General features: G+C 50.0%; 3 protein-coding genes across 3 annotated transcripts in view; all 3 read right to left on the bottom strand.

Annotated features, from left to right (window-relative positions):
• Nucleotides 1-4,302: 4,302 nt before the first annotated feature.
• Nucleotides 4,303-14,647, bottom strand: LOC118793502 (E3 ubiquitin-protein ligase TRIM7-like). Its single transcript, XM_036551722.1, has 10 exons — nucleotides 14,120-14,647; nucleotides 13,694-13,789; nucleotides 13,289-13,522; nucleotides 13,079-13,190; nucleotides 8,859-9,448; nucleotides 7,553-7,648; nucleotides 7,016-7,405; nucleotides 6,561-6,708; nucleotides 5,342-5,368; nucleotides 4,303-4,866 (listed from the first exon to the last, which is right to left on the bottom strand). Exons 1-10 carry the CDS (start codon nucleotides 14,645-14,647, stop codon nucleotides 4,319-4,321), a joined length of 2,769 nt encoding a protein of 922 aa, XP_036407615.1. The 3' UTR covers nucleotides 4,303-4,318.
• Nucleotides 14,648-17,374: 2,727 nt separating this feature from the next.
• On the bottom strand, nucleotides 17,375-22,697 carry si:dkey-46i9.6 (E3 ubiquitin-protein ligase TRIM58). The gene is made up of 7 exons (XM_036551167.1): nucleotides 22,529-22,697; nucleotides 19,816-20,453; nucleotides 19,305-19,400; nucleotides 18,900-19,133; nucleotides 18,654-18,801; nucleotides 18,218-18,244; nucleotides 17,375-17,989 (listed from the first exon to the last, which is right to left on the bottom strand). Exons 2-7 carry the CDS (start codon nucleotides 20,449-20,451, stop codon nucleotides 17,439-17,441), a joined length of 1,692 nt encoding a protein of 563 aa, XP_036407060.1. The 5' UTR covers nucleotides 20,452-20,453; nucleotides 22,529-22,697; the 3' UTR covers nucleotides 17,375-17,438.
• Nucleotides 22,698-24,155: 1,458 nt separating this feature from the next.
• The window catches only part of btr12 (bloodthirsty-related gene family, member 12), a 7,446-nt gene continuing 4,498 nt past the window's right edge, over nucleotides 24,156-27,103 (bottom strand). The window contains exons 4-7 of the mRNA XM_036550729.1: nucleotides 26,459-26,692; nucleotides 25,972-26,119; nucleotides 25,674-25,700; nucleotides 24,156-24,793 (exon numbers count right to left, since the gene is read on the bottom strand). Coding sequence (XP_036406622.1) covers nucleotides 24,255-24,793; nucleotides 25,674-25,700; nucleotides 25,972-26,119; nucleotides 26,459-26,692 — 948 coding nt within the window. The 3' untranslated portion in view covers nucleotides 24,156-24,254. The remainder of the gene's footprint in view (nucleotides 24,794-25,673; nucleotides 25,701-25,971; nucleotides 26,120-26,458; nucleotides 26,693-27,103) is intronic.

The following is a 27,103-nucleotide window of genomic DNA, read 5'->3' as shown; positions in this document are numbered from 1 at the left end:
CTATGGGACGAAAAGGTGTTTTTAACTAATCTGAAAGTGTGTCATTCCCGAGGATTTGATTTTATGAAGTAAAACTGAGATTCTGAATATTATTCATTCAGCTGCATTCCCTGGGGGTCCAGACCTCCATCAGTCTGACCTTCATATTGTGATCTGGGGAAAATGAATCCTGTTTCCCTGCAAAAGTCGAGTCACTCCACCCTGCTCCCACGGATGCGTCGGATGCGGTTTATTAGGTGGGACAGGAGGTAACAGGACGCTTTAAAGATGGTGCTAACGAGCGTGATTGAGCCGTTCCAGTGTACCACGCACAGGGACTTCCGCCCCAACACGCCAGCGTCGGAGGGTTCTAGAACAGGAAGCGAGGTCAAAGGTCAGCGTGTAACTGATGGAATGCCACATTAGCCTCAGCATATGCTGTTGTGGGGAATTTGTACACAGCTGTTTATATGTTGCTTTGCATTTGATGCCTTTGATTTTTTAAAATATGAAAGTATATGCACAGTGTAGTATAAGTATTTCTTGGCCTAAAAAGGTACAAACCCTTCAAAATCACCCTGTGGACTGAAAGGAAGAAACTGTCTAAGTAAATATGTTAGTTAAGCTGTGAAGGTTAGTGAGTAAAGAGTATGGTTTTAGGATGTATTTCAGAGTGCTTTGAAACTGTGAGCTGAGTGGCTGGAGGTATGAAAGGCATAGCTTGTAGATTAGATGGTTCAGTAAGATGCTGAAGGTCAGGTAAAGTTTGCTGAGAGTGTCTGATGTGAACATTGTCCCAGTGATGGCCTGGGGGGGCAGTAGTGTGGCAGATTCAGACCCTGCAGGCAGGCCATGCAGCTCACATTATATCCGGCCGTCTCTGATCACTAATGGTTGGCCGGATTATCTCAAGATCTGGTGACAGACTAGCTAAGCTGGCAACACCTGGTGCCCCGGTGTGTGTGTGTGTGTGTGTGTGTGTGTGTGTGTGTGTGTGTGTGTGTGTGTGTGTGTGGCACCAGCTTCCCTGTTAGGGGATATGAAACTGTAAGGAGCCTGTTTTTAAGCTCAGACAGAGCAGGAGGGAGAGGACGGGGGCTTGACTCTCCATCCGTCAGAAAGACAAAGTGAGGTGTCGTTGTAAACAATGTTGTAATGCACTATAACAAGCTTTCATGACAGAGAAGAGTGCCAACACGCTTCATTTGCCAAACTGAATTAACAGTCCTTATGAGGCCTGTAGGTGTTTAAAGCAGAGCAAACTGAATCTCTATTTTAGACAGGAAAGTGATAATATAGTGGGTGGAGATGGGTGTGTTTAGATTAGCTGTAGGAGCTAGCGTCTTGCTGTGGTGGTTTGAGGTGCTGTATTAGTCATATCTGTCAGCAGAGTGCTGTGGCTGTTCTGTCTGAGGTGAAACAGAGGGAGGAGGCATTGTTTCTGCACTTCTGTTCAGGCAAAGGCAAGGACGGCTTTAGGGCTTCAGTGAAGTGCAGCTATTGGTCTCTTTCTGACTCTCGGGTGACTTGTGGACGGGGCACAGGAGAAAACTGGTAGCCTATGGGAACAGGCATGTGATTGGGTACTCTGATAACAATGAAGAGTGTGATTGGGTACTCTGATAATGATGGAGAGTGTGATTGGGCCAGGGTTCGACTGTGCTGGGGTTAAACCCTTCCTTTCCCACACACTGATGGGTTGTAGCTCCCAGAGTTGTGATGGAAGAAAAATTAGGCCCTTTCTGGAATTTTTTGCAAATACACTATAGATACATTTTATTATTATTTCTGACTTTCAGTGATTAATTAGACAGGTAGAGTTACATTTGCAGTTACCACAGTTCCTACATGTATCAGGTATATCATGGTAGAATCAAGTATTTGCAAAAAATTCTCTAACAGTGACCAAAATTTTCTCCATCACACATTTTTTCCCTTTTTCTACCCAATGAGAACCAATGAGGAGCCACTATTCACCTGAATCAGTGTCCCTGTTTGTAAACGTGAGGAGGTGTGTCTTGTGCAGAAGGTATAACGGAAGCAGACTTAACCCAACACTCTGCCCGTAAGAGACAAACAGCAGACAGAGCAGCCTGTGATGAGGAGAAAGCTGCAGCTGTATATATCTGTGGTTATGGGGAAACATCAATGTTTCCGCCCTGGTTTGGTCTCCTTGCTTTCTGAATTCATGAAATTGTCTCTTCCCTCCTAGATGACAGGTGCTGATGCTAGAGTCAAGCTTAGAGCTGTTTGAATTCTATGACTGTTTAAATAACATAAACGCCTGTGTGTTCTCCACTCTGATCGCCATAGTCAGGGCTTTATGCTCTTTTGTTATCTTGTTTTTTTTTCTGTAGAAAAGAATAAAAATGTATTTTGCAATGACAACAAAAGGAAAAATGATTTAAAACATGTATATTTAAAAACACAGAAATGTGGCTTTTACCATGAATTAAATGAGATTAAAGTGAAGAGATGCCATTTTGTCATTGTGCTAAAATAAATATAAATATATTATATATATTAAAATATATTTGCTAACCTATGGTTCTGTGTTGTGTGGTCACTGTTCAGTGACTCAGTCTGTCTGCCTGGGCCCAGCAAGTTTAAAGCAGTGTTATTCACACTTATCATTCATACTGAAGGTGGACTGCGATAAACTCATGAAAAATGAAATTTGAATAACTAAAACATGTACTGAACTCACTGTTATCAGTGGCTGTGTCTGTTTTGGCAAAGCCCTACAGCTGCTTCAGCTTCAGCCTTGCAGCTGCTTCAGTTTCAGCCCTGCGGCAGCTTCAGCTTCAGCCCTGCGGCAGCTTCAACCCTGCAGCAGTTTCAGCCCTGCAGCAGTTTCAGCCCTGCAGCAGCTTCAGTTTCAGCCCTGCAGCAGTTTGTTTCAGCCCTGCAGCAGCTTCAGCCCTGCGGCAGCTTCAGTTTCAGCCCTGCAGCAGCTTCAACCCTGCAGCAGTTTCAGCCCTGCAGCAGTTTCAGCCCTGCGGCAGCTTCATTTTCAGCCCTGCAGCAGTTTGTTTCAGCCCTGCAGCAGCTTCAGCCCTGCAGCAGCTTCAGCTTCAGCCCTGCAGCAGCTTCAGCCCTGCAGCAGTTTGTTTCAGCCCTGCAGCAGCTTCAGCCCTGCAGCAGTTTCAGCTTCAGCCCTGCAGCAGCTTCAGCCCTGCAGCAGCTTCAGCTTCAGCCCTGCAGCAGCTTCAGCTTCAGCCCTGCAGCAGCTTCAGCCCTGCAGCAGTTTCAGCTTCAGCCCTGCAGCAGCTTCAGCCCTGCAGCAGTTTCAGCTTCAGCCCTGCAGCAGTTTCAGCTTCAGCCCTGCAGCAGTTTCAGCTTCAGCCCTGCAGCAGTTTCAGCCCTACAGCAGCTTCAGCTTCAGCCCTGCAGCAGTTTCAGCATGCATACTGTTGCAGTGTCTCAGTTCTCTGAGCAGAGGCAGCAATGCCTTCTGTTACAGACAGGAGGCAGCAGAATCCTTCAGGGCCCTTTCCATTCGACAGCTCTTGAGCACCTCCCCCTGTGTCTGTATTCAAAAGCCAAACTAGAAGCGAGCTACAGCCGGGCTTCCCTCTCAGTGCAGCTCACAGATGCGCTGTTTCCACGCTGGGCTGATGTCCATTCTGCAGAAACTGAGCCCTGAAGCCCCACATTAAATAACTAACACTCTTTAAATATCTATTTATTTGTTTTTTATATGTTGTTTTATATTTTGTATATTTCCCTGGCTAGCAAAAGCGAAAAAAAAAACCAGAATTTTGTATTTCAGCTCTTCATAGCAACCAGCTAAGCCCACTGCAAACAGTGAGACAGACCAGCACACTCATATATTATTTATCACCATAAACAATCAATGGCATTACATTTTCATTTAGTCATTAAACTTTGACATGAAAGAAAAACTGTGGAACATGAAGGAGCTGATCATGCTTTTCATCAGACCTCTTGTGCCGTTTGGCAGAACTGGTACCACGCGGTGACATAGCCAAGCTAACAGCTCAGAGCTGCAGGGTGAGGCAGGTCAGAATCAGGGCTTTTACCCACTCTGAAAAACTGAAACAACCGCAACATGTCCTTTACATATACACATAGGTAATTACTAACAATTCTCTAAACTTCACATGTAACATATTAAAGCACAGTTTTAATCGACTCCATGGCTACATCCTGGTCAAAGCAAATAAGAGTATGACATGTATGATATTAACCAGCTGATTACCAAATTAAAACTCAATAAACATAAAAATCAACTTTCCCTTAGACCAACATTAAAATGATTTTATGCTTCCTGTGTGTGTGTGTGTGTGTGTGTGTGTGAGTGTGTGTGTGTGGTGTGTCAGTGAGCTTGATTAACAGCACTTATAATCAATGGAGCTGAGTTTTGGTTGTCTTTTCTGAGATGAGGACTAAAGTATGGATAGAGTCTCTCAGTGAAGGTGTAACCAGTGAAGGAGTAGATATGAGACCTGGTCTCCACATTGTAAAAGGAGACCTGACCCTCCTCATAATCCACATACACCCCCACGGTGGAGGGTTTGGAGGTGAGGGTGAGGATGGTGGGGGGTGTGGTCATGGCTGCATAGTGGTGCTCATCGTACAGCACAATGGCCCAGAACCCTTTTTCCGGCTCCACTTTGACCCTCCCCTTCCTGCTGCTGGCCTCACTGGCTGCTCCCAGATCCCAGCCTGTCTTCTCCCCCACTTGCACCTCCCAGTAGTGCCGTCCAGAGGCCAACGGGGTGCTTCCCAGGACGCTGCCGAACAGATCAAACCTCTCTGGGGTGTCTGGAACATCCCGGTCAGCACCTCCATCATGCACCTCTTTCCCATCCCCCGAAAGCTGCAGGCTGGGGTTGGCTGTGTCAGGGTCCAGTGTCACATCCACTGGAGGAGAACCAGAGAGAGCAATGAACCAGCACCCCAAAAACAACAGCACATTCCTCCAACATGCAAATAGCTCCAACATAACAGCTTCAACACCAAACAGCTCCAACAGCACACAGCTCCAACATGCAAACAGCTCCAACAGCACACAGCTCCAACATGCAAACACCTCCAACATGCACACAGCTCCAACATGCAAACACCTCCAACATGCAAACAGCTCCAACAGCAAACAGCTCCAACAGCACACAGCTCCAACATGCAAACAGCTCCAACATGCAAACAGCTCCAACATGCAAACAGCTCCAACAGCACACAGCTCCAACATGCAAACAGCTCCAACATGCAAACACCTCCAACATGCAAACAGCTCCAACAGCACACAGCTCCAACATGCAAACAGCTCCAACATGCAAACAGCTCCAACATGCAAACAGCTCCAACAGCACACAGCTCCAACATGCATGGTATATACCTGAGAACTTCTGAATCCGTCTAAGTTCTGTAAAGAAAAAAAAAAGCGGCTCAGGACCTTGAGTCGGACGTGCTGTGCAGGTGTACAGCAGACAGGTAGAGGTGCTGTGCAGGTGTAGAGCAGACAGGTAGAGGTGCTGTGCAGGTGTACAGCAGACAGGTAGAGGTGCTGTGCAGGTGTACAGCAGACAGGTAGAGGTGCTGTGCAGGTGTAGAGCAGACAGGGACAGGTGCTGTGCAGGTGTAGAGCAGACAGGTAGAGGTGCTGTGCAGGTGTACAGCAGACAGGTAGAGGTGCTGTGCAGGTGTAGAGCAGACAGGTAGAGGTGCTGTGCAGGTGTAGAGCAGACAGGTAGAGGTGCTGTGGAGGTGTACAGCAGACAGGGACAGGTGCTGTGCAGGTGTACAGCAGACAGGTAGAGGTGCTGTGGAGGTATACAGCAGACAGGTAGAGGTGCTGTGCAGGTGTACAGCAGACAGGTAGAGGTGCTGTGCAGGTGTAGAGCAGACAGGGACAGGTGCTGTGCAGGTGTACAGCAGACAGGTAGAGGTGCTGTGCAGGTGTACAGCAGACAGGGACAGGTTCTGTGCAGGTGTACAGCAGACAGGTAGAGGTGCTGTGGAGGTGTACAGCAGACAGGTAGAGGTGCTGTGCAGGTGTACAGCAGACAGGTAGAGGTGCTGTGCAGGTGTACAGCAGACAGGGACAGGTGCTGTGCAGGTGTACAGCAGACAGGTAGAGGTGCTGTGCAGGTGTACAGCAGACAGGTAGAGGTGCTGTGCAGGTGTAGAGCAGACAGGTAGAGGTGCTGTGCAGGTGTAGAGCAGGCAGGTAGAGGTGCTGTGGAGGTGTACAGCAGACAGGGACAGGTGCTTTGCTGGTGTACAGCAGACAGGTAGAGGTGCTGTGGAGGTGTACAGCAGACAGGGACAGGTGCTGTGCAGGTGTACAGCAGACAGGTAGAGGTGCTGTGGAGGTGTACAGCAGACAGGTAGAGGTGTTGTGCAGGTGTACAGCAGACAGGTAGAGGTGCTGTGCAGGTGTAGAGCAGACAGGTAGAGGTGCTGTGCAGGTGTACAGCAGACAGGTAGAGGTGCTGTGCAGGTGTACAGCAGACAGGGACAGGTTCTGTGCAGGTGTACAGCAGACAGGGACAGGTGCTGTGCAGGTGTATAGGGGGCGAGTAGAGGTAGAAGCAGGTGAATTTGTCTTTTCTTACCAGTGGAGGACAGACGCTCCAGCTCCTCCTGAATCTGCTCCATCAAGGCTGACAGCACGCTCCTCATGGTGCCCAGAGACAGGTCTGTATCCACGGCAACATCACTCCAATCTCTGCTCTCCTCTAAGCAGCAGACTGCTGAAAAACACTAGAGAAGGACAGAGGGAGAGACAGAACAATGAGCCAGAAACATTCAGCACACAAATCACTTGCATATCACTTATCTAAACAACGAGCCAGAAACACTCAGCACACATATCACTGATCTATCACTTATCTAAACAACCAGCCAGAAACACTCAGCACACATATCACTGATCTATCACTTATCTAAAGAACGAACCAAAAACACTCAGCACACATATCACTGATCTATCACTCATCTAAACACAGAAAGTGTGAAATGGAGAGAGAGGCATGAGTGAGTGATTAAGGGGTGTGGATAGCTCAGGCACCTGGAGGAAGTGGACATGGTCTTCTTCATTGGAGATGTTGTCCAGCTCTGACATCTTCTTCCTGAGCTGGCTGATCTCTGTCTCCAGCTCCTGGGTGAACCGCAATGCCTCTCTCTCCACCTCTCTCTGCTTCTCCTCCAGGGGGCGCAGCAGCGTGGCCTGGGCCTCCTGCACTGCAGTCACTACGGCCCTAAACACAGCCTGGATCTCCCCCTTCTCCCTGTCAGTGTGGGTCTGACACACACAGTCAATTTTACATCCCCTCACTCGGCTAGTGCGGGTTAGTGAGGCTGCTGACCGACTGCATTCATGCTCAGCTCTGAAACATCGCCATGCAGAATTAATGAAGTTCCTGGGAAAGGTGGCTTTTGTTTTAGAGAACACTGACTCCTTTATATCCGCAGAGAGAGGAATAAAGGACTGAAAACAAGGGAATAAAAGAGTCCTAAAACTGCACTGCAACCCAGGGGTGTGAAGGTGTCATCAGCAGGAAGAGGAAGAGTTAACAGGAAGTGTCCCTGATTGTGTTACACTCACTCTGCAGAGCTCCACCGCCTGTCTGATCTCTGCCCTCTTCCTGCTCCGATCCCGGATCCTCTGCTCCAGCTCCTCCTTCCTGCTTCCCAGCTCTGCCTGAAGGAGATCTCAGTCTCAGTCTCACACCCCTGTGCTGATCTGTCTCACATTCCCTACAGATCAGTCTCACATTCCCTACAGATCAGTCTCACATTCCCTACAGATCTCAGTCTCACACCCCTGTGCTGATCTGTCTCACATTCCCTACAGATCAGTCTCACATTCCCTACAGATCTGTCTCACATTCCCTACAGATCTCAGTCTCACATTCCCTACAGATCCGTCTCACATTCCCTACAGATCAGTCTCACATTCCCTACAGATCAGTCTCACATTCCCTACAGATCAGTCTCACACCCCTGTGCTGATCTGTCTCACATTCCCTACAGATCTCAGTCTCACATTCCCTACAGATCAGTCTCACATTCCCTACAGATCAGTCTCACATTCCCTACAGATCAGTCTCACATTCCCTACAGATCTCAGTCTAAGTCTCACACCCCTGTGCTGATCTGTCTCACATTCCCTACAGATCAGTCTCACATTCCCTACAGATCCGTCTCACATTCCCTACAGATCAGTCTCACATTCCCTACAGATCTCAGTCTAAGTCTCACACCCCTGTGCTGATCTGTCTCACATTCCCTACAGATCAGTCTCACATTCCCTACAGATCCGTCTCACATTCCCTACAGATCAGTCTCACATTCCCTACAGATCCGTCTCACATTCCCTACAGATCAGTCTCACATTCCCTACAGATCAGTCTCACATTCCCTACAGATCTCAGTCTAAGTCTCACACCCCTGTGCTGATCTGTCTCACATTCCCTACAGATCTCAGTCTCACATTCCCTACAGATCTCAGTCTCACATTCCCTACAGATCTCAGTCTCAGTCTCACACCCCTGTGCTGATCTGTCTCACACTCCTGTGCTGATCTGTCTCACATTCCCTACAGATCAGTCTCACACTCCTGTGCTGATCTGTCTCACATTCCCTACAGATCAGTCTCACACTCCTGTGCTGATCTGTCTCACATTCCCTACAGATCTGTCTCACATTCCCTACAGATCTCAGTCTCACATTCCCCCATCCTGCCCGTCCTTCCCATCCTTCCCATCCTACCCGTCCTTCCCGTCCTGCCCATCCTGCCCGTCCTGCCCCCTGAGCACGGAGCTGCAGCCCAGTTTAACACAACAGCTCTTGTCTTTATGAGCCCCGTTGCTACGGTGAGAGAGAGCGTCTGATTCCGTGCGGGTGGTTACCTTCTTCTTCTCCCACTCTGTCTCTGCGGCAATGACCTGGTGGCCCTGCTCCACACAGAGGGCACAGATGCAGCACTGCTGGTCCCTGCTGTAGAGCTCCAGGGGGCGCCCGTGAGCCGGACACGCCCGCTGCTCCAGCTCAGCCAGGGGGGCCACCAGACTGTGGCCCCGCAGCCAGCGGGCGGAGTGGTGGTGCTGCAGGTGGGCGGGGCAGTACGAGGCCAGGCACACCAGGCAGGACTTCACCGCCTTCAGCTTCCTGTCTGTGCACATGTCGCAGGGCACGGCCCCCTCGGGCCACGCCCCCTCGGGCCCCGCCCCTTCATGCAGGCTCCGCCCCTGCACCCTGTGGAAGTCCTGCAGCAGACAGCGCAGCAGCACATTCATCTTGCTGTCTCTGCTAAGGTGCTCCTTGCACAGCGGACACACGCGTCCGCTGCGGTCCAGGCAGGCCCTGCAGAAAGTGTGGCCGCAGGGCGTGGTCACCGGCTCCTTGAAAAGGTCCAGGCAGATGGAGCAGGTCAGATGAGCCCTGACTGGCACAGGCCTCTCAGGCCTCTCCCCTGACTCGCCTGTAGGGGACGACATGCCTGCAGCGGAGGATTGCAGAAGTCAGTGATTGTGAAGCAGGCACCCCAGTGCATGATGGGAGGGTTGTGGTTGCAGTGTGAACCAACACATTCCATTGAGGATTTCCCCACTGTATTTAGCGCGGTTATGCTTTTCTTTTGACCATTTTTAAGCAATTTTCATCCGGTGATGTGTGGTTGTGATGAAAGGTGACAGAAAATGTTAACAAATATTTAAGATACACACACACACACACACACTCACACTCACCCACACACACACACACACTCTCACACTCACACTCACACACACACTCACACACACACACACACATGCACACTCACACACACACACACTCACACTCACACACACACACACACACACATGCACACACACACACTCACACACACACACTCACACTCACACACACACACACATGCACACACACACACTCACACACACACACATACACACACATACACACACACATGCATGCACACACACACACTCACACACACGCACACCACACACACTCTCACACACACACACGCACACACACACTCATACACACACACACCACACACACTCACACACACACACACACACACACAATAACAATTACAAATACAATATCTTGTAATCAAAGCAATGATACAGTTCAATGCTGTGACACATTCAACATCCTACCTGCCGCAGGGTCACATTTAGCATTCAACATCCTACCTGCTGCAGTACCTGCTGTATTCTACCTGCAGCTCGTTTTGTAAAAGTTTTGGAACATTGAAAATAATAAAGCAGCAAAGCCTTTTTCATCTTTTTTGAAAAAAAAAAAGTTTCGATATAAAACATGAACATTGGTCAGCTTATTCCTCACTTTTGCCATTGATACATTTTTCAGGTACATTAGACAGTCACAGCCTGTAGACACACAGAGTGCAAAGCTAAGTCTTTACCTGCTAGTCACCGTGTCGCTCTCAGTATTTCACCGGGTCGCTCTCTTCTCTCTCCCTGTGTCTGTCTGTCGCTCTCTTCTCTCCCTGTCGCTCTCAGTATTTCACCGTGTCGCTCTCTCCTCTCTCCCTGTCGCTCTCAGTATTTCACCGTGTCGCTCTCTCCTCTCTCCCTGTCGCTCTCAGTATATCACTGTGTCTCTCTCTCCTCTCCCTGCGTCTGTCTTCCTTATTTATCTCTCCTCCCTCAGTTTCTCAGTCCCTCAGTTTCGTTTCTCCAGATTATGAATAGCAGGAACTTCTCTTTTCCTGATCGTGCCATGTTTGCTGTGTGTGGGTGTGTGTGCGTGTGTGTGTGCGTGAGCGTGCATGCTGCAGGCAAGGCACGTGCATTGCCCTATAAGAATAATGACACTCCTAATTTTCTGTGCAGTATGATTTGCTTACTAAACTTTCAGACTTATGTAACAGAGATAATCCCTCATGTATCTGTGTGCTGGCCACACCCTGATCAGTCATCACACCACTGTCCTGAACGGTCTGTTTCAGTTCCTCTGCCCAGGTGTGGACCACAGGTTCAGGTAATGGCCTTCAAAATTACCAAGGGGCTACAGGCAACCAGTTACTGCCTGTAAAATTCAGATTCAGTAAACTCCTACTGAAACTGAACACACTTTAAAATCACTTTAAATTACAGCTGTAAGATGCTCAGAGCTTGGTAAATGTTGATGACTTAAAAAGTAGTAAAGTTTTAGGACACATAAACATTGAGGAAGCTGGCCAACACTTCTCACAAAAAATGAGAAGGAAGAAAACTTACAAAAACATTTAAAAATCCCCAAACAAAGGAACCAGCCTTAAGCACACAGCCAAAACCCAACTCAAACAGCCTGTGTGCTCTGTAGACACACACCTGTATTTAACAGACTTCAGCTGGCAGGTAAGGCTCATTAACCAATGGCTGCCTTCCACACAATCACAAACAGGCAAGTAACACTGAAACAGCTAACTCCTCATGAACTCAGTCACTGACAAATTCACAATCTTACAGAGAAAGATCAAGGTATTTAACAAGTTAAAGAATTAAAGAACTAACAATTAAACAATGAACAGTTCTAGGGACAGATGAAGGTTCTTCACACACACACGCACACACACACTCATGCACTCTCTCTCTCACACAAACACACACCAACCAAATACTTAACAGTCAGGCAAGCTGTTTCTCAGTTTGAATTTCCCCACAAGAATCCACTCATCCATGAATCACACAGACTAATCAAAACATTTGCAATATGTAGATTAATTTCTTCCAGTGATGATGGCATCAGCATGATATACATTAAAGAGGAAATTTTAATCCAGTTCAAACTGATGCACAGTCATAGGAAATAATCATGATATATATTCAATGCCCTATACCTCAGACCTGTATTTAACACTAACAGAACCTGATACACATCTCCAAATTCACTCTGCATGTTATTGGAATGTTCAAGTAAGACCCCGCCTTTTAACAGTTGTGTTGCCCCCTCATTCCTGCAGTCTGTCTGTTCAGGGGCTCCAGATCTGTTTCCGCACCCCTGATCCTCCTCAGCGGGACAGGCAAGGCTAATCTATCCCTGCTGAAATGGAAAGGCATGCATAATCTATCCCCAGACCACTGGGTTGACCTCATGTCTGAACATACCATATGTGAAAGTCTATATGATTGTCAGGGCTCCCGCCCCCTAGCTGTTGTGTTTTTGTTTTTTCCCTGTCCATGTGCTTTTGTTTTCCTTGTGTTCTAGCCCTGCCCCGCTCTCCGCCTTGTCTCCGCCCACCTGATTGTCTCCACCTGCCTGCCTGCACACCTGCCTCCCATCACCTAATCAGCCCAGCCCTATATCTACCCTGCTTGCCAGATCGTTTCAGTGTTTCTGCCTGTCTCGTTTCCCGCCTGTTTTTCCTGTTTGGATTTTGCTGGTTTTTGCCTTGCCTGTTCCTTGACATTGTCTTTGCCTGCTGTTCTGTCCTGATTGCCTGATCTGCCTGCCTTCAAAGTTTGACCCTGCCTGTTGCTGTTTTGATCCTTGTTTTGCCCTTGGACTGCCTACCTGGTATTTTGACCCTGCCTGTTTTTGGACTGCCGGGTTGTTTGACGATTCTGCTAATCAACGCCTGGAATTGGAGCACTCGTGGTCCGCGTCTGAGTCCGTGCCTGAGTCCTGACAATGATGTATCATCTCTGCACTATTACAGTAGGTGTTGAAAACATTAAAAATATTACATTAATATTACTATTACACAAAGGTCACTAAAAGTAATTTATTCACCCCTCTCCCTCCTTTATGCCATGCCCATCCCATCCACCACAGTTACAGCACAGTTATTGTTGAATATCTTCTCTCCATTCTAAATGGATGTTACCTCACGTTTTTCCTGGTAGATGCTCTTATCCAGAGTAACTCAGTCGTTCACGTTTCATCCGTGTTCATGGCAGGGTATGTACTCGGGTACTGAGCGTGTGCACCTGGGTACAGCAGCAGTAGCCCACCTGAGATCACTGCACCAACACCCCACACTGCGGCCCTCACTGTCCGTCCCCGTGCCCCCAGTCTCCCCCGAGTGTTCTGTAAGGTCTATTCTGTGTCCCAGCATTACATATGAATTGTTGTTTATTCATTGTCCCCCTCCGGGCATTCTGGGCACTTCACATGCTGTTGTTCTGCACTGAGGGAGGCCTTTGAGATTGGAACATCTCCTGTAGAAACCTCTCGATGACATCAGACCAGTCCCTGGTGTGAGGGGGTGTGCACAGCGATGGGAAGGTCTACAGCAGGAGAGAGGAGAAACCCATCAGCACAGAGAATCACTGTAATGTCTGCATACATTCCCATTCTCCAGGGACCAACAGCGGGAGACTGAGACCTGTAGGAAGTGGAGGTGGTCCTCGGTGCGTGAGAGCTGCTCCAGCTCAGTGCTTCTCCTCTGCAGCTCAGTGAGTTCCTGCTCCAGCTCTTTAATCAGGCCTTCAGCACGTCTCTCTGCTTCTCTCTGTTTCTCCTCCAGCTCCTCAGTGAGCTTAGCCTGGCGCGTCTCAATGGAGCGAACCAAAGCGCTAAAGACCTGCATGCTGTCGTCAATCTCTCCCTGTGTGCTGCTCTGATGGGACAGGAGACAGCTCTTAGGTTAACGGTGTCTGTTTATCGCTAGGAGCAGGAGCAGAGAATGAGTGTGATTATTTGAATGCGTCAGAGATCAGTAATGGCCCCGTAACTGAGCCCTGTGGTACCCCTCCCTGATGTGACTGTCAGGACTGTGATCAGGACTCACTCTGCTGAGCTCCACACACTGTCTGATCTCCTCCACCTTCCTCTGTCTGTCCTGTATCATCTGCTGCATCTTCACCATAGTCTTCCTCAGCTGAGCCTGTGGAATAAATGATGTTAGTTTGGGGATGCCAGTGTCAAACTCTTACTGCTTAATGGTGTTAAAGCAGAGGCAATAGAGATTGAAAACCAACTGCATGATATTGCATTGTGGGTTCAAAACCTGGGCGCTCATCGCCTCAGAAATGAAGGTAAGGTAAGAACACCTCTTCCAGGTGGCCTGTGTTACTCAGTGTACAGTATACATGGCTTCTCTCTTTAGTAAAGAAACGGAAAGGATTGATCTGATTAGTCATAAGTGTCAGTGTGATCACTGTGAAGGCCAGCTGAGTAAACTGCTGATTGGTGGTCCTGTGAGTGTGGGCTGTACCCTCCTCCTCCTGCTCTCGCGGGCGATGGGGGCGAGGCGGTGGGCACGGTGGTCAGTGCGGGGACACAGCGCACACACGCAGGTGCGGTCAGTGAGGCAGTACCGGTCCAGCGGCCGGCCGTGCAGCCCACAGCGCGACGTCTCCAGGTTCTTCCCCACGGCCTGCAGCGGGTGCCTGCGCAGAGCGGCACACAGATAGTGCGGGCCCAGGTGCTCCCGGCAGTACGAGCGCAGGCACGCCACGCACGACTTCACCGCCCGGAGTCTCCGCCCCCCCGTGCACACGTCACAGGCCACCTCCCCCGCCCCGGCCTCGGGCCCCTCCGCAGCCACGCCCGCCTCCCGGGGCCCTGCCCACTGCAGCTCAGGCCACTCCTGGAAGGAAGCCCCGCAGAGGGGGCAGCGGCAAACCCCCCCTGCCTGGCTCCAGTACCCCCCAATGCAGGTGAGGCAGAAGGTGTGCCCGCAGGGCGTGCAGACCGGACTGCAGAACTCATCCAGGCAGATACAGCAGCCGGGGCCAGCCATGAGGGACTGCAGAGACAACACACACACATATAAACATTACTGTCACACACACACTCACACACACACACACACACACACACTCACACACACACACACTCACACACACACACTCACACACACACACACACACACACATACACACACACACACTCACATACACACTCACTCACACACACACACACACAAACACACACACACACACATACATACACACACACACACACACACACACACACACACACACACACACACACACACACACACACACACACACACACACACACTCAAACACACACACACATACATACACACACACACACTCACATACACATACAGACACACTCACACTCACTCACACTCACACATACACACACACACATACACACACACACACACACACACACTCTCACATACACACACATACACACACTCAAACACACACACACATACATACACACACACACTCACATACACACACACTCACACACACACACACACTCTCACATACACACACATACACACACTCAAACACACACACACACATACATACACACACACACTCACATACACACACACACTCACATACACACACACTCACATACACTCACACTCACACACACTCTCACATACACACACATACACACACTCAAACACACACACACACACTCACACACACACACACACACTCACACTCACACTCACACGCACAGGCACACACACACACACACACACACTCACATGCACACACACACACACACACACTCCTCACTGAGACAGCCCTTCTGTGAGCCATACGCAGGGTTATTGCTGTAACAGTCCTGTACCTGGATGAGAGGAGCTCACCTGTGTGCTGCACTTTGGATCACTGCTGGAGAGTGAAGCATGCCGGTCTCTGTCCACTGATAACAGGGAGAGGACACGCCCACGGTGCCGCCCACGAGGAGCTGACACGCCCACTCTCTTCTCATAAACCACAGCCTTTATAATAATCCGGCAGGTGAAAATATGCTGCATGTTTCAGACGTGTTCTGTGTTATGAGTAACAGACCCTGAATTACAGTGTGCGGGTGAAGAGATCAGGATCTCCTGCATTCTCTCTGACAGTGTCATTTTCCTTCTGGGAATAGCAGCTATTTTCATTTTAATAGATTTCTTCTGAATGTAGGCAGAGAGGTGTGACACTTTCTGGTTCTTGTGTAGGAACGGAATTCTTTGCCATAGTAGTGTAGTAGTGTGTGCTGCCCCCTACTGGCCAATGGCTGAAACTGTCAGAGTTCTTTTCATTCATAGAATCAGTTTAGCCCAAAATGACCGAAAATGACAAAATGACTTTCAAGACATAACACACCAGTTGTATACTATTCAGCTTTAGTTACTGGGATGCAACAACACTCAAAATATTGAGGAAATTGAAACACATTAGGATTGGTTTGTAAATGTATGCAGCCTTACCACACACAGCGTGTTTGGGAGACCTGTTAGCCAGCTGCATTAACCCAGTCACTCCACTGCGCAGAGTAGCCAGGAGAAACCGAGGGGACCTGGTCTAACGATCTCCACCAGAAGTGAGGAGAGATATTAAAGCAGCAGAAAAAGAGAGAGGGGGCTTCTACACCTGATCTAAGCCAACATTCATTCTTATCAGAAATGCTGAAGTCCACATGCCATTATAATCATTCACCGTTTAGTAATTGTGCTTTATATTTATTGACAGCATGAATGAAACATGCTGACTTCAGACAAACCCAGTGAAGCTGTTGGCACCCCGTCCAACTGTAACTTTACAGTGTAACTGAACACATTTACTTCATAAATCTGATAGAACATTTTGCATTGCGGCACTATATTATCTGCACAAGAGTGGCTGCCAAATTACTGAATGTAAATGTAAATATTTTATGTATTTTAATGGTTTTATGCTTGTAGAAATGCCCATGTAAACCTGGTACAGACCATTTATAAACCTGGTATAGATGCATTCAGCTGCCCAGCAATGCAGGGGGTTTCAAATCATTTCTCAGATCTTTCCATTTTGTTTGATCACTGATTTCATAAAATCAAGTTTATAATTGAAGTCAAATAAAGTGCTTCATTCTCATAAAAAGAGGAGATTTGTGTGTGTGTGTGTGTGTGTGTGTGTGTGTGTGTGTATGTGTGTGTGTGTGTGTGTGTGTGTGTGTCTTACCACATGTGCCTGTCAGTATCAGTTCCTCACTATAGAAACTACACTAAACTAAACCTTACTGAGTGAAAGGCTGACGCATATGGATCTCTTTGCACGCTTGTTTCCTGGATTTATGTCTGATGGTGTGAGCTGACAGTGGTGGTGATGAAGGGCTGTGGGGGAGAGTGATGTCACTGGTGATGGTGATATTGGATTGTTTGGAAAGTTAAAGGATTGACTAGATCAAGGTCTCTACAAATGACAGTAATTTCACATGATGATTATTATTTATTGGTTCTAGTATTGCACTGTTTACATGTTACAGTACTAAGGGATGGTTATTTTGGTATACATCTGAACAAAAGAAAGATCTCAGGGCATTTTAAGAATGAGGCATGGATTTAATTATTTCTTCAGACCTTATTAAAATGAGTCCAATGATGTATGAAACGAATCAGGCCTTTCCTCATGTCTAGCCTTCGTATGCAGCCGTGCCCAGTGAGTGTGTGTGGAGAGGGGTGTGTGTGTGGAGAGGGAGTGTGCAGAGGGGGGCGGGTGCAGAGGGAGGGGGTGTGTGGGCGGGAGTGCAGGTGGGCGGGGTCAGAGAGCCCTGCTCTGAGGCCCAGCTCAGCACTGCTTGGTGGGCGGAGTCTCTGGAAAGGGGCTGATGGTGATGGAGTCAGAGGCCTTGTCGCAGCAGTACAGGTAAAAAAAGGGCTGCAGTTTCTCGGTGAAGGCGTCCGTGAAGGTGTGGATGTGAGACCTGGCCTTCACGTCGTAGAAGGAGACCTGCCCCTCCTCATAGTCCAGGTACACACCCACCTGTCTGGGCCGGGGGTGGAGGGTGAGGAGGAGAGGGGGGCCGGAGGACACCTTGTAGTGCCCCTTCTTCATAGCCAGTGCCCAGTACCCGTGTGCTGTGCTGACCGCAATCCGCCCCTTCCTGTTCACAGACGCCTTGGCCACGCCCACGTACCAGTCGTCCTTCTCTCCCACCTGCACCTCCCAGTAGTGCCTCCCCGAGTCAAAGGCCTCCCTCCCGAGGACGATGACCACAGTGTCGAAGCGCTCGGGGCCGTCCGGGAGGTCCTGCCAGGTGCCCGCATGCCTCACCTGCTTTCCGCTCTCCGAAACCTGGAGCCACGGATTCGCTGTCAGAGCGTCCAGGGTCACACCCACTGAGGACGAGAGAGGCAGGTGAGGCCACGCCCATTGCATCTCTGCATCATACAGGTAAGGCCACACCCACCACACCTCTGCATCACACAGGCTAAGGCACACCCACTACACAAATGCATCACACAGGTAAAGACACGCCCACCAAACCACTGTGTCACATAGGTAAGGACACGCCCTCTAGACTGTTTTGCCACACAGGTAAGGAGGTGACAGGAGAGAAAGCTCACCTGCATACTTCTGCATCCTCTTCAGCTCTGTGACACCAAGCACAGAGTGTGAGTAAACTTAAGGGCTCTTTATCTGAGTCAGCGCTGTGTAATCCAACATTTCAGCAAGGAACCTTTACTAAATGAGTGGAATATTTCTTAAACAACACATGCACCTAAATAATTCATTAAAAGTTTACACAATGCAAATAAATTTAAAAAACATTTAATTGGCTTAATTTTGGGAAAGTGTGAATACTTTTTGATTAAAATCTTCATAAATGGAGACATTTACAGATGTTTTTTTAAATGTGGAACACAAAGTGATATTTACGGTAAATGCTGTAAAATCAGGTGCGCTCATTGAGTCAAACTGAACCCAATCACTGTGTTTTTCAGCTCCAAACTCCTCTGAGACACTTATATTTCTGAATATTTACTGAAAGGGGGAGCTTACCCATCTCCACCAGCTTGTCCATTTCCTCCCTGAGTGTCTCCTCCAGCTGGGACACAGCTCTCCTCACAGTCCCCACACACGCATCAGTGTGGACAGTGGCATCAGACCAGTCCCTGGTGTGAGGGGGTGTGCACAGCGATGGGAAGGTCTACAGCAGGAGAGAGGAGAAACCCATCAGCACAGAGAATCACTGTAATGTCTGCATACATTCCCATTCTCCAGGGACCAACAGCAGGAGACTGAGACCTGTAGGAAGTGGAGGTGGTCCTCGGTGCGTGAGAGCTGCTCCAGCTCAGTGCTTCTCCTCTGCAGCTCAGTGAGTTCCTGCTCCAGCTCTTTAATCAGGCCTTCAGCACGTCTCTCTGCTTCTCTCTGTTTCTCCTCCAGCTCCTCAGTGAGCTTAGCCTGGCGCATCTCAATGGAGCGTACCAAAGCGCTAAAGACCTGCATGCTGTCGTCAATCTCTCCCTGTGTGCTGCTCTGATGGGACAGGAGACAGCTCTTAGGTTAACGGTGTCTGCTTATCGCTAGGAGCAGGAGCAGAGAATGAGTGTGATTATTTGAATGCGTCAGAGATCAGTAATGGCCCCGTAACTGAGCCCTGTGGTACCCCTCCCTGATGTGACTGTCAGGACTGTGATCAGGACTCACTCTGCTGAGCTCCACACACTGTCTGATCTCCTCCACCTTCCTCTGTCTGTCCTGTATCATCTGCTGCACATCTGCTTCTGTCTTCTTCAGCTGAGTCTGCGCACAAAGCAAGGACATTTCATTTATTTTGTTGCTGGAATTTCAATGCTTGTTTCCTCTTTTAAGAAAGATATCTATATAGTGAATATGCAAAGCAGTGAGTTGCTCTTATCTCATAAGTAACATATTACATTTACATTTATTCATTTAGCAGACGCTTTTATCCAAAGCGACTTACATAGGTTACAGTTCTTTACAATGCTATCCATTTATACAGCTGGATATTTGCTGAGGCAATTGTGGGTTAAGTACCTTGCCCAAGGGTACAGCAGCAGTGTCCCAGCGGGGATTGAACCTGCAACCTTTCAGTTACGAGTCCTGCTCCTTAACCACTATGCTACACTGCCGCCCCGCCCACACTACAGCTAGATTATTTTTATTCACGTATTCTGCTAATGAAAGTTCCTGTCACCTTCTTCTCTGTCCAGGCTCTCTCTGCAGGGACGGTGTAGTGCGCCCTGTGGTCGGTTTCGATGCACAGCACGCAAACGCAGGTCTGGTCGCTTCTGCAGAAGAGCTCCAGGAGTCTCTCGTGCTTCTTGCACATCCTGTCCTCCAGGTTCCTCACGGGGGCGATGAGCTTGTGTTTGGTGAACCTGGCATTGTGGGTCTTTATGTGCTCATCACAGTAGGAGGTCAGACACACCAGGCAGGACCGGACAGCCTGCAGCTGCTCCCCAGTGCAGACGTCACAGGGCACGCGGTCTCCGGGGGGGGGCGGGGGCTGGCCGGGGGAGGGGTCCTCCAGGCGCGGCTCTGCTGTGTCCTCGGACAGGGGCTCCACGCGCTCCTCGGGGGCAGAGCCTCTCATTCCTCTGAACTGCTCGGCGATCTCTCTGAGCACGGTGTTGATGCTGATGTCAGGCCGTTTGTAGAAGGTTTTCTTGCACATGGGACACTGATACATTGCACTGCTCTTCCAGTAGCCGCCGATGCAGCACATGCAGAAGTTGTGTCCGCAGGGGATGGACACTGGGTTGGTGAAGACATCCAGGCATATGGAACAGTGGCATTGCTCCTCAGAGAACAGGCTACTGGGAGAAGCCATTCCTGACAAAACAGAACATTTCAGAAACCAACACCAGTCAAAATAGATTCTGTTTAAGGATTAGTCTTTAGTTGATCACACATTGACAATATTTTTACTAAAAACTTTCAGTGAAGGCACTTTCAGTAAGGCGCAGTACAAAAAGGGCTGCAGAGGAAACCAGCGAGGACCATAGTGCACACTGATGGACATGCTACCATTGCAGCTTCTCTAAGCCCCACAGTGCATGGCCGGCCGTGGCGCAGATGATGCCGGGGCGTGAGCAGCGTGACTCTGCTGAGCTGACGGTGTTTTCCTCACGCAGGAGCGACAGAGCTGCACGTGCTGCTGGAGGTGGGTCTCTCTCCACATGTTCCCACACTCCAAGGCCAGGAGAATCACACACACACACACACACACAATCAGACAGCACGCACACACACACACACACACACAATCAGACAGCACGCACACACACACACACACACACACGCACACACAATCAGACAGCACGCACACACACACACACACACACACACACACACAGCACACACACACACACACACACACACACAATCAGACAGCACGCACACACACACACGCACACACACACAATCACCCAAACACTGAGGGACGGCCCCTATGACCGCACACTCACTGTGACCGCGCAGGCACTATGACCGCACACTCACTGTGACCACACACTCACTGTGACCACACACTCACTGCGACCGCACACTCACTGTGACTGCACACTCACTGCGACCGCACACTCACTGTGACCCCACGATCACTGCGACCGGACACTCACTGTGACCGCACACTCACTGTGACTGCGCAGGCACTATGACCATACACTCACTGTGACCGCACACTCACTGTGACCGCACACTCACTGCAACCGCACACTCACTGTGACCGTACACTCACTGTGACTGCGCAGGCACTATGACTGCACACTCACTGTGACCGCACACTCACTGTGACCACACACTCATTGTGACCGCACACTCACTGCGACCGCACACTCACTGCGACTGCACACTCACAGCGACCGCACACTCACTGTGACCGCACACTCACTGTGACTGTGGGTTTGCTCTGATATCATGCAGATGTGAGGATACTGCACTTCATCCATCCCTGTGTAACAGTGCAGCTCTCTGCTGAATGACACACAGCAGTTGTGCGCTGGTCTGAAACCCTGGTGTCAGCAGGTTTCTCCAAGTGTGGGAGCAGCTGAGCAGCTGGAGTACAGAGTCCTGCTATACATAGCAGGTAAGACTAACATTCCTCCAGGAATATCAGCCCAGCCAATCACCAGCTCAGGCTCAGTCCATAAACAAAAACTCTGATAAAGTCCAGCTTTATGCCTGAGAGATCCTCCAACCGCAAAGTCTCTTCCACCCAGAGGGTAATTCCATAAGGGAAAAACATCCAGCACACACACACACACACACATAAGCATTACTGTCACAGACACACACACACACACACACACACACACACAAACACACTCACACACACACACACACACACACACACAAACACACTCACACACACACACACACACACACACACACACACACACTCACACACACACACACACACACACTCACACACACACACACACACACACACACACACACAAACACACTCACACACACACACACACACACACTCACACACACTCACACACACACACACGCACACACACACACAAACACACTCACACACACACACACACACACACACACACACACACACACACTCACACACACACACACACACACACACATGCACACACACACAAACTCACACACACACACTCACACACACAAACACACACACACACATGCACACACACACAAACTCACACACACACACACTCACACACACACACACACACACACACTCACACACACACACACACACACACACACACACACACTCACACACACACACTCACACACTCACACACACATGCACACACACACACACTCACACACACACACACACACTCACACACACTCACACACACACACACACGCACACACTCACAAACACACAGACTCACACACACACACAGAGCACTTACTGATATTTCTCCTGGTGAGTATTTGGTTCAGCTAGCAGATCAACATTCCTGGAGCTGCCATAACCGTAGGAATCATTGTCTGAACGCTGTAAAATGCGCAGTGTGAAGTTCTGAATCGTTCTTAGCAGCAACGGCAGCAGTATTTCTGCTCAGCGTCACTGCTCTGTCTGAGAACGACACACGACACAGCTGACCCCCCACCCCCCTCACAAAATTACACCGCAGCAGCATGGCTGTCTCTGCCCTTAAAGGAACAGCATTAACCCCTTGCACACCACTGAGCTCTGCCCACTTCTTTCTGTTGCCATTAGGATTGTAAAGATGAGTGTGGGGTGTGAAATGTATGACAGAGTAATTATCATTTGGAATTTTTAAATGCAGAAAATGACAAAAAGGAAAAGATCCATTGACCTTTGTGTTTTTATTCAAAGTTTCTGAAAGTGAAAAATATCAATGATTCTAAATTTACAGAGATTAGTTTACATGTACATATCTTTATCATTTTAGCAATTCAATTTTATTGAATAAAGTCTAAAGAAGTACCAAAATAGTTACATTTCACAGTAAAATCTCTGCTTAAGTGTAGTTACAGAAAGGTATCTTAATATGTCAATCAAAAAATGTAAAACCCAAACATTCTACATGTAAAAGGGTTAAGATGTGTGATATATATGGCACAGGATATATGATATTTAAGACACTTCATATATGAGGATTGAGAGATTTGAGCCCTCCACCACCTGTTAGTCCTTCACATGTAGTACAGCCCTTAGAAGAAGCATGACAGCATTGCAGTGTCCTGTGGTGTCAGGCTGAAGACAGCAGAGAAAACTGACCCCACACCTCACTCACTGATCCACAGCAACGTCAGCTGCTCTCTCTGTGGCAGAGCAGCACTGATCCACCACCAGAATGTCCTTCAGTATCATTCAAACATCCACAAAAAGCCAAGTTCTTGGCCTCAGGTACAAAATTAACTGGATTAAACCCCTCTAAAACGGTTTGGGTTAAAACATGTCTCCAGCATGTGAGGAAATCCCATTCCAGAACACATTTCTGCTTCTCTGACACATCTGGTAAGAGGGAACTGAGGCAGGTAAAAATGACTTTGTCTAAAAAGCTGTAGCTTGGAGAAGGTTTTAGAGCTTTACGGTAGGTGTCTGTCGGTTAGGGGGTGGGGTTTGGGAGTTTGGGAGCAGGTGTCTGTCGGTTAGGGGGTGGGGTTTGGGAGTTTGGGAGCAGGTGTCTGTCGGTTAGGGGGTGGGGTTTGGGAGTTTGGGAGTAGGTGTCTGTCGGTTAGGGGGTGGGGTTTGGGAGTTTGGGAGTAGGTGTCTGTCGGTTAGGGGGTGGGGTTTGGGAGTTTGTGAGCAGGTGTCTGTCGGTTAGGGGGTGGGGTTTGGGAGTTTGGGAGTAGGTGTCTGTCGGTTAGGGGGTGGGGTTTGGGAGTTTGGGAGCAGGTGTCTGTAGGTTAGGGGGTGGGGTTTGGGAGTTTGGGAGCAGGTGTCTGTAGGTTAGGGGGTGGGGTTTGGGAGTTTGGGAGCAGGTGTCTGTAGGTTAGGGGGTGGGGTTTGGGAGTTTGGGAGCAGGTGTCTGTAGGTTAGGGGGTGGGGTTTGGGAGTTTGGGAGCAGGTGTCTGTCGGTTAGGAGGTGGGGTTTGGGAGTTTGGGAGCAGGTGTCTGTAGGTTAGGGGGTGGGGTTTGGGAGTTTGGGAGCAGGTCTCTGCGGCTCAGCTGTGTTTGACAGGTGAGATGACAAGGGGGCCGGAGTTCTTGCCGTCCTGGTTGAGACAGGGGCTGAAGATGGGGAAGAGACTTTCGCTGAAGGCATCCATGAAGGTGTAGAGGTGCGAGCGTGCCTTCACATCGTAGAAGGACACCTGCCCCGCCTCGTAGTCCAGGTAGATGCCCACTTTGTGCGGGGGCGTGGCCAGCTGCAGGGGCAGGCGTGTGGAGGAGAGGGCTTTGATCTGCCCCCCCTTCAGCCACAGGCACCAGAAGCCGCTGCCGGGGCTGAGCTTGATCTCGCCCTTCCTGCGGGCAGACTGCCGCGCCATACCCAGCGTCCACGCCGTCTTCCCGCCCACGTCCACCTCCCAGTAGTGGCGGCCGGAGCTCAGGCCCTCGCGCGCCAGCACAAACAGCGCCGGCTGGAAGCGCCGCCCGCTCTCCGCCACCGCCTGCCGGTGCTCCTCGTACCACACCTGCTTCCCGTCCTCCGACAGCACCAGGTTCCGCTGCGCTGTGGCCGGGTCCAGGAACACCTCACCTGCAGAGAGAGCGGACAGAGTGAACTCACCAATGCTGTGCACGTGAGGAACGACATCATCGTTTAACATGGGTCAGTAAGGAGGAGAGTTAGGGTTAGGGTTAGGGTTAGGGTTAGGGTTAGGGTTAGGGTTGGCGTGGGTTAGGGTTAGGGTTAGGGTTAGGGTTGACGTGGGTTAGGGTTAGGGTTAGGGTTAGGGTTGGCGTGGGTTAGGGTTAGGGTTAGGGTTGGCGTGGGTTAGGGTTAGGGTTAGGGTTAGGGTTAGGGTTAGGGTTAGGGTTGGCGTGGGTTAGGGTTAGGGTTAGGGTTAGGGTTGACGTGGGTTAGGGATAGGGTTAGGGTTAGGGTTGGCGTGGGTTAGGGTTAGGGTTGGCGTGGGTTAGGGTTAGGGTTAGGGTTGGCGTGGGTTAGGGTTAGGGTTAGGGTTAGGGTTAAGTTTAGGGTTGGCGTGGGTTAGGGTTAGGGTTAGGGTTGGCGTGGGTTAGGGTTAGGGTTAGGGTTAGGGTTGGCGTGGGTTAGGGTTAGGGTTAGGGTTAGGGTTGGCGTGGGTTAGGGTTAGGGTTGGCGTGGGTTAGGGTTAGGGTTAGGGTTGGCGTGGGTTAGGGTTAGGGTTAGGGTTGGCGTGGGTTAGGGTTAGGGTTAAGGTTAGGGTTAAGTTTAGGGTTGGCGTGGGTTAGGGTTAGGGTTAGGGTTGGCGTGGGTTAGGGTTAGGGTTAAGGTTAGGGTTGGCGTGGGTTAGGGTTAGGGTTAGGGTTAGGGTTAGGGTTAAGGTTAGGGTTGGCGTGGGTTAGGGTTAGGCTTAGGGTTAGGGTTGGCGTGGGTTAGGGTTAGGGTTAGGGTTAGGGTTGGCGTAGGTCAGTAAGGAGGGGACGGGACATACTTGCGTAGTTTTGCAGCTTCCTCAGCTCTGTGGAAGAAACAGATAAAAATCAAATATCTAGCAGGATGAATATATTCAGAGGTAAAGATGCTGATTAGATGCATTGTTTTAAACTCTGTGTCAGTCTGGTTTCTGTGCCTTTGCAGATGTGACCTTTAAATCTGGACACATGCAGAGGTGTTAGTGCCATGGAGAAGATCTGATGGCTCAGGAAAGATTAGCTGTGGGCTCCTATGGGGGACATGGTGAGGGGGTGGAGCCCACACTGTCTTGTGACCAGGCTAGACCAATCACAGACCTCTGCTGAAGAGTGTCTTGAGCTCCTCCTGAAACCTCTCCAGCAGGGCACTGACTGATGACCTCACTGTCCCCACGTAAAGGTCAGTGTTGACGGACACGCCCGACCAGTCCATGGGCTCGAGGGGGGGTGGCAGGGCTGCATGACCCTGCAGCACAGAACAGAGTGTTAGAGAGAGAGAGAGTGTGTGTATGAGTGTGAGTGTGAGTGTGCGTGTGTGAGTGTGAGCGTGTGTGTGAGTGTGTGTGTGCATGCGCATGCGTGCATGTGCGTGTGTGAGTGTGTGTGCGTGTGCGTGTGTGAGCGTGTGCGTGCGTGTGTGTGTGTGTGCATGTGTGAATGTGTGTGTGTGTGCCTGTGTGTGTGCGTGTGCGTGTGTGTGTGAATGCATACTGTATGTAAGCGTGTATATTGTATAGGAGTGTGTGTGAGTGTACATTGTGTATGCACTGTGTGTGTACGCTGGTACAGCGGTTGTTGCAGTGACCTGCAGGAAGAGCACTTTGTCGTCGGTGTGGGCCAGCTCCTCCAGCTCACTGCTCCTCCTGCGGAGCAGAGCGAGCTCCTCTTCCAGCCCGCGGGCCAGCTCCTGCGCCTGTCTCTCTGCCTCTCTCTGCCGCGTGGCGATCCTCTCCACCAGCTCCGCCTGGCTCTGCTCCACCCAGCGCTGCAGCTCAGCATACACCCGCCAGCTCTCCTCTAGCTCCCGCTGCGCCGAGCTCTGCAGGGCACACACAGCTGCTGCTCAGCCGCACACACAGCTGCTGCTCACCCGCACACACGCCTGCTGCTCAGCCGCACACACAGCTGCTGCTCACCCGCACACACGCCTGCTGCTCACCCACACACACACAAACCTGCTGCTCACCCACACACACACAAACCTGCTGCTCATCCACACACACACACGTCTGCTGCTCACCCGCACACACGCCTGCTGCTCACACGCACACACGCCTGCTGCTCACCCGCACAAGCCTGCTGCTCACCCGCACACACAGCTGCTGCTCAGCTGCACACACGCCTGCTGCTCACCCGCACAAGCCTGCTGCTCACCCGCACACACGCCTGCTGCTCACCCGCACACACAGCTGCTGCTCAGCCGCACACACGCCTGCTGCTCACCCACACA

The sequence above is a fragment of the Megalops cyprinoides genome, chromosome 18 (assembly GCF_013368585.1).
Source record: "Megalops cyprinoides isolate fMegCyp1 chromosome 18, fMegCyp1.pri, whole genome shotgun sequence".
Lineage (NCBI taxonomy): Eukaryota > Metazoa > Chordata > Actinopteri > Elopiformes > Megalopidae > Megalops > Megalops cyprinoides.
This window is presented reverse-complemented; position numbering and strand designations above follow the sequence as displayed.